The following is a 15,240-nucleotide window of genomic DNA, read 5'->3' on the forward strand; positions in this document are numbered from 1 at the left end:
AATCTGTTTTGTTTCTGCAAATCCTTATAAATTTCAGTAGTAAATAAACATGTTTTACTGTAAACAAAGCAAGCCTACTTAGCATTTACTATGCTGCTTAATTTATTTGTGTCAAAACAAAGGGGCAATACATTTCAGTATAGTGAATAAACATGTTTTACTGCAAACAAGCAAGCTTACTTAACATTTAGGAGTATGTTGCTTAATTTGTGTCAAAACAAATAAAGGAGTATGTTGCTTAATTTGTGAAGCCAGAAGGGACGACGGACGCGACGGGGCTCTGTCCTCCTCCCTTCATTCCGTGTGCAGAGAGCAGCGGGGCGCAGTGCTGTCACTCGAGAGCAATGGAGCACACTTGTATAAAAATTTGCTGGCTCGTGCTTTGCATTAAACTTGTCCGGTAATCCGTTCCTGTCCCAATAATGGCGGTTGGGGTGGCGCTTTCCTGGCCGTCGGTGACCTCCTTTTTTATTGTTGCATGCCCTCCAGCTTCTCTCTCTCTCTCTCTCTCTCTCTCTGATTGGGGTTTTGACAACACTGCTCTGTGTTTTGTTTGTCGTGTGATAGTCAGTCCTGTCTGTGTGATTGTTACTTGTTCGTTATGGCAGCAGCCAGCAGGCATGTGAAAAGAAAACAGGTCGATGCTACGGATGATCGGACGTTCACCGAATTACCCGTTGGTAAGGTTCTCCGCTGAAGTGCGTGTGGACCGTGGAGTGTGGCGTGTCATATATATGTGGTGCACTGGCACTGGAGCCTGAAGGTATGTTGTCACTGACGACTCCGCGCGTGTATGTAGTAGTACTACCTCCGAGACTCCTCTCGTCCTGTGAAAGTCACCCCTCACCAAATTTGTGTAGCGTGTCCTGGTATCCTGCTGCCATCGGACGGCAGAGGTGAAAAATGTGCCATGCCGATTGCCAAGAAGAGTCCACGGCGATATGCTTATGGTATGCTTATTGTTTCGCATATACATATATATATGGTATGCATGCTGATACATGCCATGCATGCATGAACACCATGAGTTGGGTTTTTATATTAATAATGGTATAAGTGAGTAACATAGAGTTTGTAGAATATTTTTTGTAATGACATATATAAATAATTTAGATTTGGAGGTTGCTTTAGATTATTTTAATAAAAAAATAGATGTGGGTTACTTCGATATAAATCTAGGGTTTACTTTAAATTGTCCTTCATAACGGTGTATGTAGATAATTTAGATGAAGATTAAGGGGTTACTTTGATTTTTTACACAATGACAATGGTGGCTACTTTGGATCTAAATTTTAGGAGATTAGTACTTTACTATGGTAGAGGTGTGTCTAATGTTTCAGAAAATAGAACAAAGGTTATATCTATTGTTATAGTCTACTGAACAGATGGCCAATTGGATTATGTTTTTTAAAAATTTGAAAATATTTTTTTTTCTGATGTGTCTCCTTCTAGTTAGAAAATAGAACAAATCTGATGACTATTCTTGTCAAGTGTCAACAATGACGGGAGTTTATCAAACAGAAGGCGGCATATTTTTCTGTTTCTTTCTAAACATTTTTAGAATTTATCTTTTTCCTATCGTGTCTTATGAAAATTTACATAAGCGCTCCATTAGGTCTCTCCAATAAGTAATAGTACGAGCATCTCTAAAAGCTCCTTAAAAATCACTTACTAAACCAATAATTATGCGAAGTAAAGAAAATGAATAGGGATCTCTATTTTTCCCTTTCATCTATAGTTTTCAAATTCCAATAGTTAGCTTTCTAAAACCTGAAAATGGGAGGGGGGAACCAGACAATAGGAGAGAGGGGAGGGGGCACCCAGCTCGAGAGTAAGTGCAAAAGACACACATATCTTGGAATTGAGGGGGTATCAATTGCTTATTTTTAGAGAGTTGATTTAAACAATGTTGGGTCCGTTTATGCCGAAACAAAAGTGAATATAATTAGGAGTTGTTTTAAAGAGGTTTTGGAGATGCTATATTCTAAAAGAAACTAGTGGTCAAAGGTATGTATCAAGGACCATGTAAACTTAAATGTGACAGGCACCTTTTTTTTTACAATCGAGAGTAAAATATAAAACACATGTCACTCAACCCACTGTCCGTTTGATCGATACAAATGCGCTAGCCATCGTGAGCTTCTTTGAGATCAAAGTTATAGGAGCAGGGATTTTTGGATATGAGAACTTTGAAAACACGATATGATGGCGACAAGGAAGCCACGCAGAGGAGGCAAACACGGGGCAATGGCACGGCGAATGATCACCAGATGAGAAGTGAGGAGGTCACTTTGTGGTGTTAGTGAGGGGGTGGCAATGGTGGCTCCAATGATAAAGAAATTGCCAGAGATGGGACTAGCTAGGTAAGACTGTCATGAACTTTTTGGATGAGCCTCATGAGTGTAAAAAGAAACTTTTCAGAGTTTGGGAAAATTCCGATTAAGAGATGGTAACCATACCAATTTCTAGCAAGATACCTACTTAGGAAACCAATAACCGAAAATCCAATACCCAACATTATTCAACATTGTTCACAGTAAACAAGCAAAGGTTACATATATTTTAAATTCGGTTCCACTTAATGTTGAGTTCAGAAGGACATTTGTGGGAAACAATCTACTAGATTAGAATCAATTTGTAGCAAGGGTGGCTAATATTAATCTTTTTTCTAGAATCGGCTAATATTAATCTGCAACAGTATAACAATCATTTTGTTTCGAAACTACATAAAATGGGGTTTCGTGGTTAACTTGATGTACAACTACCAGATCAGTAATGGCTTAAAAGTTTCACAGGTAGTTTGGTGGCTTGAGATAGGTCCTACTATTTTTTAGCAAACCTAAAACTATCCAACATCTTTTCTTTGAATGCTCATACAACATGTTTTTATGGAGAGAAGTCCATATGGTGTAAAGAATTAATCCACCTTGTAATAAAACTTATTTCATCAATGGTATTCTTGGAAAGATAACGAATCACTCCCTTTTATTGATTGTTGATGCGTCCATTTTATGGTCAATATGGATAACAAAGAATAAGGTTGTTTTTAACAATTGTTGATCCAAATCTCTTTTTCAGATTCTATTGTAGGCTATTGGTTTCGGTATTGGACCCAATTACTATAGTTACGCCGCATGGATAACTTTAGTCTTGAGTTGGTTCTCCTACAACTAAAAAAACAAAGTGTGGACATCGTTTTGGTGCGACAATTGCATTGGTTCGTCCGTCTGCCACCCCATGCGATCGATCCCACCTCCGTGCGACAATCACGACAGTTGTTGATTTTCCTTGCATGAGACCCGCGTGCGGTGGCAATCATGGCAGTTTCCTTCCATGCAAAAGGAAGTGCTCCATCGCACAACCATCACGCCTGTTGTGATATAACTTTCTTGCATGCAAAAGGAAACTACTACCAATCAATCAAATCAAATCAAATAAGAAACTATTCTCATCAAGAGGTTATGATTTTCCTTCATGCAAAACAACCGAACATGATTATCTACCACGTTGCAGTGGCGGTCGATCCCTGCGGTGGCGGTCGCGCCGCCGACTGACGGGAGGTGGCCGTTCGCTGGCCTCAGCTAGCAAGAGGACAATCTCGCCCTCGCCCGCGTCGTCCATGAGCTAGCAAGAGGCCAATCTCGCGGGGTCAATTGCGCCCAGACCGGGCACTTTGCTGATCGCTGCTGATTCCTCCTGCTTTTTGCAGGAACGGGCATACATGATGCTGTCGGTGGTGAGTACGTGATCTCGAGGCCTTCGCGTGCCCCCTGTAGGACATCGAGGAGCTCGACGTTGCCGACAGGCTGATGGCGCTCGTTGAAATCGGTGATTTGTGAGTGTACAAACCAGTGTCAAAATTCAGTCAACATTGATAATCTTTTTTCCTATTTTTGTATGGTGCTTAATCTGCCGATGTACCATGACGAGCCATTGAGCAGGATGATGCTGGGATGATGATGAGGAAGAAGATGATGTGGTTCATACACCGTTGATATTTTCTATCTAATCTTTGCATGACTCGATTGTCACGTGTAATTTTGTACCTTCGGATAGTTTTATAAAAAAATACTAAGATTATTGCTGGTAATAATACAAACAGGGACTGTTTAAGATAGTGAAATATCTTACCACATCATTTCTCTGAGCTCTAGAATTAATAAGGTGGTAGTATGTACTACTAAATCATAATCTTGAGCTGGTAGCCATAATTGGCTTCTTGCTAGAAAGAGATAGAATGTTAATCGAATTTACATAATCTTGTGATGATGTTCCCATCTCTGTGAACAAGCAGGCATGACAGTTTGGAAGAAACTAGCAGTGATTTGATATTTATCTTCTGTTGGTGAAGTGAAAGCAGCAGCAACTGTTGGATTGTTCAGATAAGCAAGGGAAATGGTTGTTTTTGTCTCCCTGTTTTCTTTAGCTCAATAGACTTAATTTATGACTATGGCGCTGGTTATTTATGCATTTCATTAGACATCAATGATTCATTCGTGATTTGTTGCCTGTAGATGTAAAATAACAATCATACTAATATCCATTGCTTTAATATTTGTCTGATCTTTTCATGTTTAAATGGTGTAAGTTTTGTTCCTTTTTTCTTTGAGATGGATTTTTTCTTTTACTAATAACCCGCAGATGATAAAGTAGTTGAGGGCAGAATCAAGGATGATAGCGCTGTTGAAGGCAGAGCCACTGATGACAAAGCTGTTGAGACAGAGCAAAGAATGATGGGGACATTAAGGACAGAATAAAGGATGATAAGACCGTTGAATATCAAGTCACTAATGATAAACCTATTCAGAGCAAAGTAACTAATGGTAATGCCATTGAGGACAGAGAGATTGAAGGTAAAGCCACTGAAGAGGCAAAAGAGATCGATATTTGGATGAAACTCTGAAATGTGATCAGATTTAGGGCACTGACTATGGAATTGCTAATACTGAAGAAAACCTAGCTGATAATGGCAACTAAGTTTCGTATGAAAATAATGAGGCTGCTCTTGAGGTTTCTCTCTACTCTGTGGTGCTAGAGCATGGTTGTTTATCACATAAGTTTCATACGCTAGCTCCCCATTTATCTAGGATTTACATTCACGCATCAAAATTTTGGTCCTCAGATAGGAAAGCTTCAGTTGCAAAAAATTCAGTTTCTGGGCTTCTGCTTGTTTCAAAATCTCGTGGCAATGATGTTTCAAGGTAAATTATGACTACGCTCTACCGCTTGTTTCCCTTATTGTTGTTAGCATCAATTCTTTTAGATCAAAATTTAAGAAGTAAGAACCTAATTTTGATGTAGGCTGACATTTTGGCTATCGAACACATTTGTCCTGAGAGATCGTTGTACAAACATTTGGTACTTCACGGCACTCAAGTCCATTTAAGGTTTTTAGCACAAATGGTGCAAAGAAGCATGAGAGGAGTTTCGTTACAACACGATAGAAAAGTAACTACAATGGCAAGTATACCCAATATCATGAAGCTGCTAGATGATTGGCGCGAAACTAGCACATTGTAGATGCATTGGATAAGATGTGGTGGCATATAAAGGTTAACCCTATTACTGTCTTGGCATTTTCCAAAAAGCTGAGTATGACTCCTGTAAAACAGTGATGAGTAAAAACTACTGCAAACTAATTCATTTTTTAGTTTTCTGAAGGATTTTCATTTCACATGCAAAGACACCCCACATGCAAACCCTTGTAGAAGATTTGTCAAGTCCAAAGATTGGAAAGTTGTTAGGGCTTTCTGGGTGATCAGCAACATAGGAGTTTTTCTATTGATCTCTGAGAAACTGCATTTGATGATGCATTCAACAGAAGTTGTCCTCTTCGTGCTGGTCGACATTAGTGGATGTTTACCAGTGTTGGCAAAATTGGTATGCTTTCAGATGTGGTAATGGTATCTTTTTATGTGAAGTCATGAAATTTTTTATGTTTCTATCAGGTGATGGAGCATTGCGTAGCTCATTTAGATATTGCTATGTTTAATGCTATCCTTTGTGAATCAGAGAATGAGATACCCATAGATATTATATCTGACCCAATTGTGGACTCAATAGTTCTGCCGATTCTAGCCGGCGACTTAAGCTTTGGATCAGGCACACAGCTTAAGAACTTTGTATGTGCTTAAATTATGAAATGCTTGTAATTGCATGATGAACAAACAAACAACCTAGAATAGGGACTATGCATGACACCTCCCTTGCACTATTGATTGTTAACATATGATATATACTTATGTAGGTTGGAAATTGGTCCAGATGGTTGTCTGATACGTTTATAGTTACCTGTCCAAATCTAATTATCTTGTTCTGAAAGATATTACCTTTGTCTTTTTTCATGCATGCTAGGACCCTTAAACTGATGGTTTATAGTCAAGTTAGAAGGTAAAATATTAATGATTTCTTGAACTTTGTAATGGTCTATACAACATGAAGACTTATGTAATATTGGTGTTCCGTACATCATACTTATAGGTAATAGTACAACACATGTTCATACATATGTTACTGTAACATTGTTTTTTCCCGTTGCAATGCACGAGTATTTACCTATATTTACATATATACTCGAACCTATGTACAGGATGGTATGGAGATGCGGCGGAACTTATTCGTTGATTTATTTGCGCACGAAAGAAATGAATATTGGAGATTTCTTCCTGTCGATATAACACATTATCTTAGCCGCATCACGGAAAGATCTACTGTCTGTTCGTTTGGTCGAAAACGATCGTAAATTTTCAGCCAGAACAATATTTTTCTCTCACACTAAACCAGCCAGCAGTAATAATCCACGATCGTATACAATCGTTTCAGCCCCAGCCGAACAGACTGCTATATAGTAGAGTCTGTGAGTCTGCGACGTCGCGCTCTCCGTGACTGTGTTAAATTCATAAACTTTGCTTTTTGGATTAAATATCACTTTAATGTTGGTATTTAATTTTTACAGTATTATTATCTTATCGTGCGATCCATGTGTTTTTAGTATAAAATGTTAGCTATCCCGTAGCAACGCATGGACACGCTACCTAGTTTATTATAAAAACTGTTTGCCTACGGATGTCCTCTTCAACTGGATGAAACCGGAACCTTCTTTCCATCATTAAAGAAAAGACTGTCATGAACATTTTGCTAGCTGCTTCTCACGAGGAAAGAGGAAATGGAGGTTAAAGATGCCTGTCTCCATGAACGTAGGATCCCAATTGTACTGAACCTAGTTAAAACAAAAAGAGCATCTCCCGTGTTGAAAACGCCATTGTAACTTACTATTACCAAATAACTTATTAGTACTCCCAAATAACTCGGTCAAAGATCCGAATTGCATTGAACCGAGTTAAAGATCCCAAAAAAAAAATGCAACGTAGGATTCATGAATAGGATCCCAATTGTATTGAACCAAATAATACAGGCAAGGCAACTCCACAGGTCGGAATGTCATATTTCCAGCCCAAAGCGGTAGTCATATAAGTGTTTGTGTAGTTGTCATAAAAAACAGCTCTTTTACCCTTTCTTGCCCAGATAAGTTTAGGCACGAGGTTAGTATGTGACAGTGTCAAATCTCGTGGATGCTTCGCTGGATTTGGAACAGCATCAACCAGCATTATTTAATGTGCCATCGCTTTGCTGGTCACATGTGCCACTACCAGATTTTTGTTGGAAAATGGAACGTGGCTCTGTTCGCTTGTCTTATAATCCGTACTTTTCAGCTTATTTTTTCAGCAGGAGCAGTGTTTTTCTCTCACAACAAATCAGTCGGAACAATGTTTCGGCTTGTTTTTTCAGCGAAGCGAACGGAGCCATTGAGAGAGAGAGAGAGAGAGAGAGAGAGAGAGAGAGAGAGAGAGAATCAGTGAGGCAGTGACCCAAGAGGCGAAGACCAAAGAGGTCAAGAGCTGTCTCTTTGTAGTTGTAGATGTTGAACAGAGGGACTCTTAGAGGGTGATTTTTGTAATATAAACCTTTTTTGGCTATAGGAGATGAATAGGGAAACTATTGGAGATGCTAAGGGTAGTTACTAGGAAAAAATAATTTAACCTCACTCAACTAATGCGTTAGTCCGATTTTCCTCCCTCAACTCTTGAAACAGTCCAACTTACCTCATTGAGCAGTTTTTGAAAGTGGTTTCGACTAACATGATGCCACGTTAGCAATGAGAGAGGTAAAACGGGCTTTCGTGACATTTTAAGGTGGTCAATTAGAATTTATAAAAAATTATAGAAATATTTTTTCAAAAAATTATCAAACACTTTTATGGAATGAATATGCATTTTAAAAATACTAAAATCTGATTTAGTGTTAGAAAATCCATAGAAAATTTGTTGTAACTTAGAAAAAACGAAACCAGTTTCATATTTCTTCAATTCTTCTAAAATAATGCTCTATGTTTTTTTGAGCTAGGCAATATAGAGCTTGATTTTATGAAATATATGAAGTCCAGGATCCTAAGCCCATCCAAACTATTTTCATGCTCAATAATATACTCAGTGTGTTTGTAGACCTACGACAAGGATGATGAATAAGGAAGCGTTGTCACCCAAGTCGTAGATGTCGTTTAGAAGTCTAAGACGTCACACATCGACAGCCGCTGATGGTACAATGAGTCTACACACATCATCATCATCATGATGTCCCCTAATAAGACAGTGTTGCTACAAAGTGAAACTACATGATACATGTTGTTAATGTAGAATCAGGGCTTCAATTATATTTTTATTTGGAATTTCCCATGCAAGTTTTAATGGTCCAGCAAGACATTGCTGCTGAGGAAACTTATTTACTGTTTGCACAACGGGTTTTGCACGGTAATTCACGCTGCGGTCTACAAGGATTGGTATTGATCTGCAACCTATGTTTCATATATGGCCTGGTTTTAAATTTTAGGATACCATGCAAAATTCAAATAATTCTAAACAAGGAACAAAAAGTAAAGCATGACTTTAGAAAAAAGAGAGTCTAGATTCATATTTTTATGGGTTAAAACTTTTTTATGTAGATTTTCTAATATTGTTAAACCTGATTTTAGTATGAGTTAAATGCACCAGAGGTCCATTAACTTATGCAGTGTTTTCAGATAGGTCCATCAACTTTAAAAGTCGATTTCCAGGTTTACAAATTTTTTAAGTGGTTCACCGTAGGTCCATACCTCTTTGTTTGACCTTAAAATTGAACTTTTGGGTCCATAAACTTTTTAAGTGATTTACCACATGTTCATATCTCTCTGTTTGGCTCCTAGATCTGAGGTGACATGTGGAATCAACAATCAACATGCACATAAATTTCCTATATACAGAAGAAGAAGAAGAAGAAGAAGCAAAAATATGCAGAAGAAAGAAAACGGCCCAGTCCATTCGCTAAAATCTATCACGGGCCTGAAAGAGGCCGCCCAGAGGATTTTGCTCGTGGGCCGTGGCGCCGTGGCGGCGGCCGGAGGCGCCTGCGTGGCTGCGTCCCGGGTCCCGGGCTCCCGGCGATGCCATGCCACGGCCAGGTCGGACACCCTCCGCCATCCGCCTTCCCCTTGGAGCGGAGGACAGAAATGTCCTGGCCTCCTGGGTTTGCTGGCTGCTCGGCTGGCCAAGAACTTCCTTGATGGGCGAGGGCGTCCTGCTGTCCGAGTCCCGAAATGCTCGATGCCGGCGGCGAGGTCCCGCCAAGGCGCCAACGCCCAGGTGGAAGGAGCGCGCGCGCGGAGCCACCCACTTTGCTGCCACACCTCAGAAGTGAAGTTCAGCAATTTGTCCGCTGCACTGCATCTCGTGGGGTACTCTCTTTCAAATATTTGATCGATGATGATGATGCCCGTTACCCGTTTGTCGTTATGCCTCCGAGGGTTCTCTAATAAGTCCGATTTTCGTCTTTGCCAGGGTATTTCGTGGTGGTCAACTAAGTTGCTATTATTTACTCTTCAACCTTGCCGCCTTACATTTCATCAATTTCCAGTCCGAAGGTGACTTACTGACATAGATGTACCGTCGTGTGTTACGAGTTGCGGTCATTAGACAATGGCAGAACAAGGTTGAAACTTTGCACTCACCATTGGACTAGATTCTTCATCCTTTCAACCTAGTCCAGAATTACCTAAGCTCTGGGGTCAAAGTGCTTTATTTTACTGCATCCACAGGATTGCACGAGCATGTCCTTCCTTCATATTTAGGATTCGGAGATGTCTCCAGTTTTGCATGTTCAACCATGGCTCTCTGCTTCACTCCTCAAAATCATATGATGCTTGTGGCAGCCATAGCAGTGTTGCACCTGCTACAGCTCGTGGCTGTCACACCAGTGCTCCACGCAGCCACCAACATAGCATTGCCTGGTTGCATTAGCAAGTGCGGCGAGGTCAGTGTACCTTACCCGTTTGGTATTGGCGCTGGTTGCTACCGTGAGGGGTTTCAGCTCACCTGCAATGAGACCTACAACGTCCCTAAGCTCTTTGTGGGCAATACCAGAGCTGAGGTGCTCAACATATCTCTGCATGATGGGAAGCTGTACATTAATAATGGTGTCGTCAGTGTGACAGGGAGCAATAGGTACAGTATGACATGGGAGATCCCTCTTCACAACACCATCTTCACGGTGTCCTCGGTTTGGAACAACTTCGTCGTCATGGGGTGTGGGTTTGACTTTCTTGTCAGTCTGCCAGATGCAGAAAGCCCAGTTGCTAGGTGTTCTTCGTTGTGCCTCAGTGAGCATCCTGCAGTAGCCACTGATGGTTTGTGCTCTGGGGTTGGCTGCTGTGAGGCATCCATGCCAGGAGCAGGCAGTTTATATTCCATCGAACTTGCCTCTTTCCAGGCAAGAAACCACATGATCATGGAAGAGCAACCATTCAATGCTACTGTGGTCTTAGTCGAGAAACAATGGTGGGACAAGAACGACCACTTTGTGTTGTTACAGAAGGCAGTCTCAGATGGCTCCGCTCAGTCAATGCAGATAAAGACTGCTGTCAAGTGGAGTTTCAGCAACCTGTCTTGTGGAGATGCTCAGAGTTCTAGTGATTATGGTTGCCGCAGCTACAATAGTTACTGCCATGATCACTGGACTGGTGAATCATCTGGGTCCTTTTGCCGTTGCAGCTATGGATATGAGGGCAACCCTTACATAGTAAATGGATGCCAAGGTATGCAACTTGTCATTTGCAGGTTAAGTTCCAGTTTCATTTGTCACCAAAAAAGAAGGGTTCAAATTTCACCATTCCAACTCTTCTGACCGCAGTGTGCTTCACATCTGTGGTTTGTATTGCAACAGATATTGATGAGCGTGCACACCCAGATATATACCAATGCTTTGGTCAGTGTATTAACACGGAAGGATCCTATGATTGCGTTTGTCCAATTGGCACCTCTGGCAACCCCCAGAAACCACATGGATGCATCCAAGACAGAAAAATTTTCAGGTAACAAGATCTTCCAATAAACTGTAGCTTCAACTGTTATAATGTCACCTTTTGATCGAAACATTGCTCAAAGTGTATATGAAAATCCATATATTTTCCAGGATTAGCTGTTGCTGCAGGAGTTCTCAGTTGTGGAGGCCTTGTGCTTCTTATTTTCTCTGCAATTCTCTTGAGGCGAAAGATAAGAGCCCGAAAAGCAAAGCATTTGAGAACTTTTTTCTTTAGGAAAAACCGTGGATTGTTGTTGCAACAATTAGTAGACAAGGACATTGGTGAAAGAATGATCTTCAGCTTGAAAGACCTTGAAAAGGCAACAAATACATTCGATGAGGATCGGAAGATCGGCAAAGGAGGCCATGGTACTGTATATAAAGGCATTTTGTCTGACCAACGTGTTGTTGCCATTAAGAAGTCAAGACAAGCAATCCAGAGTGAAACTGACAATTTCATAAATGAGGTCGCCATTCTTTCTCAAGTAAACCACAGGAATGTGGTAAAGCTCTTTGGATGCTGCCTGGAGACAGAAGTTCCATTGTTAGTCTAAGAGTTCATCTCAAATGGAACGCTTTATGAGCATCTTCATGTCAATTCTTCACAATCATTACCGTGGAGGGAGCGAGTGAGAATTGCCATTGAAGTTGCGAGATCTCTTGCCTATCTGCACTCTGCTGCTTCGGTATCAATAATTCATAGAGATATCAAGGCATCCAACATTCTGCTTGATGATAATCTAACAGCGAAGGTGTCAGATTTTGGAGCTTCTCGAGGCATCCCAATTGATGAGACTAGAATAACCACTGCCATTCAAGGAACTTTTGGATATATGGATCCAGAGTGCTACAAAACGAGACAGGTCACTGAGAAGAGCGATGTGTACAGCTTTGGTGTCATACTTGTGGAGCTTTTAACAAGGAAGAAACCGCATATTTATGTGTCAGCGGCAGGCGACAGTCTAGTGGAACAGTTTTTATTGCTATGGAAGCAAGACAAGCTCTCTGAGATACTAGACCCACAAGTTGCCAAGGAAGGGGAGGAAGAAGCCAGAGAAGTGGCAGAGGTCGCAGCTATGTGCGTAAGCTCAAGCAGAGAAGATAGTGTTAGATTGATCTCCCAATCAATAAGCCCAACAGCCTATTGGGCCTTGGTCACGCGCCCTGATCGGGGGCGCCCAACCCTACATGGTTGGTGGGCCCCCGTCGCACTGCGCTATATATAAAGAGGTGGGGGCCGGCGGCTCGAGGTACGAGGTTCACCGTGAGCCGCAAACCCCACCGACAAACCCTAGACCGATCTAAGAGGGCGCGCAGCCAGCGACGGGAAGCTCCACTAACTTCGTCGTCGTCACTGCTACGCCGTCCGTCTGCACTGCATCGACGTCCGTGCCACCTCTACTCCACCCGTCGCTGCCCGTGTGCTACCTCCATCACCGAAGCTGAGATGGCCAGCTCAACCGCGACTCCCTCCGAGGGCTCAGGTTCAACACCAGCACCCCTACCCTATCTCCCTCTCGGTGTAGTGTTCTAGGTTTAGATGTGCATATGCTATTACGAATCCAAGTGTTTCCCTGCTAGATCTACTGCTAGAGATCCTAATTGATATTAACAACGGCATCGGAGCCAGCCTATCTAGTACGTGGATCTAGATCAGAAAAAATCCAAAGAAATTGGTCCGATTTTGAATCGGATCAAGAAAGAGAAAACCTAACTCTAACAGAAAGGGGACGGTCATTAGGGGCTTCGACCGACATAGGGTTCGGTTGAACCCTAACCTCAATCCCTTCGGATCTGAGAAAAGTTGAAGGTTCGGATCAAGAACACCTAACCCTAACTCTAGAGAGCTCGGGAAAAGGAAAGAAAGAACCGATTTCAAATCGGGGGAAAAAGAAAACAGTGGCCATCCCAAACCCTAACCCTAACCCTAATCGGCAAATCGGGCCAAATCCGAACAAACGAATCGAAGAAAGGGAAGGGGGTGGCCTACCTCGCCGTTGCGCGGCACCACAGTCACGCCGGCGCGCGGGGAAAAGAAAGGCCGACTGGGGCTCCGCTCGCCGGGATCCGGTCACAGGGGCACCGCGGCCAGGCCGCTCGACGGCGTGAGCGCGCACGCCGGCGAGGGGGCCGGCGATGGCGCCGGGACCTCGCTGCTTGCTCTCGCCGTGGTCGCTCGCTCGGTGATTGACTGAGGAGAGAAGAGGAGAGCAGTGAGGCGAAGAGAGAGAGTGTGCGAATGAAAATGGCCGCTAGGGTTGGCTGACCGCGACCGGGGGGCGGGTTTTGTTCACCCGAAGTCGCCGCGCAGCCGTTCGATCGGCGCGAGCGGCTGAGATTAAATGGGCCAGCGCCGTAGCCCAGGCGGGATAGGGCGCGAGGCTGAATTCCCGGCCCAGGCCCAGGTTGCGGCCTGGGCGCGGGGGAGCGCGCGCCACGCGGCTGGGCCGCGGGCAGCTAGGCCGATTGCGCTGCTCTGGGCCGAAATGGCCGAACACAGTGAAATGTTTTCATTTTTATTTTCCAGAAACTTTTGATTCATATTTGATAAATTCGAACTGAATTTTGATGTTGAAATCTGTACAATTTTGATCTAACGTCAATTTTGTTCAGAGAATAGTAAAGTGCAGTAAAAGTTTCTGGAAAATAGAATTAAAAGATTTATTAAAGTTTCCGCTGCGTACTTAAAAATTGTTGCTTTCATTATTAAATTCGAACCAACTGGAGAATTTAATTTTGAAGCATAGATAATTTTTACAATTATTATAATGTTGTTATTATTCTAACCAACGTTGATTAATAGCAATATTATAATATTGATGTTATTATGGTTTTTTGTTATGCATTATTTCTATTTCTGTCCAACGGTGATATAGATTTAATGTATAAAATAATTGTATGTTTTAATTTTGACCAACGTTAAACTAAGGCATGCAATTATTGTTGTTATTATTTGTGTTCTCACACTATTTGAATTGTGTTTTCAGGAGGATACAACTTGATGAGTTGTATCAAAGAGATCCCCACTCTAAAAGGTGATAACTATATTGAGTGGAAGAAACAGATAGACCTGGCTTTCATCCTCGCCGAGGTGGACTGAGTTGTCACCACACCGTGCCCTAGAGAACCTGTGGCACCGGTGAGGGAGGCAGATGAGACTAATGCTGCATGGCAGAACAGAGAGCAGGACTTTGCTCCCGTAAAGATGTCTTTTGACCTCGAAAACAGAAAGTGGGTCACAGCCAATAAGAAATGCTTGGCTGTGATAAAGAATACAATTGAGCCTGCAATAGTGGGCTCAATTCCAGACTATGACACGGTCACAGAGTACCTAGAAAGAATAAAGAGTTAGTTCACTGGCTCTTCAAAGACATATGCAACCCAGCTGATCAAGCAGCTGGTAACAGAAAGGTACTCTGGTGGCGGCAGTGACATTAGAGAGCACATACTGAGAATGCGCAATCTGGCATCTAAGCTCAAACCAATGGATTTGGCACTAAAGGATGAGTTTCTTATTCATTTGATTTTTGCTTCTTTGCCCAAAGAATTTGACACCTTTGTTGTTAATTACAACATACAACCTGAAAATGGGATTTAGAAAAGCTCATAGCCATGTGTGTGCAGGAGGAGGAAAGAATAAAAGTTTCACAAGGTGGTACTGTCAACTACCTAAAAGATAAGAAAAAGAACTATAATAACAGTTCTTCCTCCAAGTCATCTAGAAAGGGTCCCATGTAACAGTCTCAGAACAAGCAATTCCCAGTGGATAAAGATCAGTGTCTCTACTGTAAGAAGACGGGACATTATAAGAAGAATTGTCCTGATTTTCTAAAGATGATAATGAAAAATAAA

General features: G+C 41.9%; 1 protein-coding gene and 1 pseudogene across 1 annotated transcript; both read left to right on the forward strand.

Annotated features, from left to right (window-relative positions):
- The first annotated feature begins 3,809 nt into the window (after positions 1 to 3,809).
- On the forward strand, positions 3,810 to 6,319 carry LOC136515508 (uncharacterized; annotated as a pseudogene).
- Positions 6,320 to 9,469: 3,150 nt separating this feature from the next.
- On the forward strand, positions 9,470 to 14,733 carry LOC136518973 (wall-associated receptor kinase 2-like). The gene is made up of 5 exons (XM_066512647.1): positions 9,470 to 9,766; positions 9,870 to 11,122; positions 11,251 to 11,398; positions 11,500 to 12,872; positions 14,376 to 14,733. The coding sequence occupies exons 2-4, from the start codon at positions 10,195 to 10,197 to the stop codon at positions 11,621 to 11,623; spliced, it is 1,200 nt and encodes a 399-aa protein (XP_066368744.1). The 5' UTR covers positions 9,470 to 9,766; positions 9,870 to 10,194; the 3' UTR covers positions 11,624 to 12,872; positions 14,376 to 14,733.
- Positions 14,734 to 15,240: the final 507 nt, after the last annotated feature.

Source organism: Miscanthus floridulus, chromosome 17 (genome assembly GCF_019320115.1).
Source record: "Miscanthus floridulus cultivar M001 chromosome 17, ASM1932011v1, whole genome shotgun sequence".
Lineage (NCBI taxonomy): Eukaryota > Viridiplantae > Streptophyta > Magnoliopsida > Poales > Poaceae > Miscanthus > Miscanthus floridulus.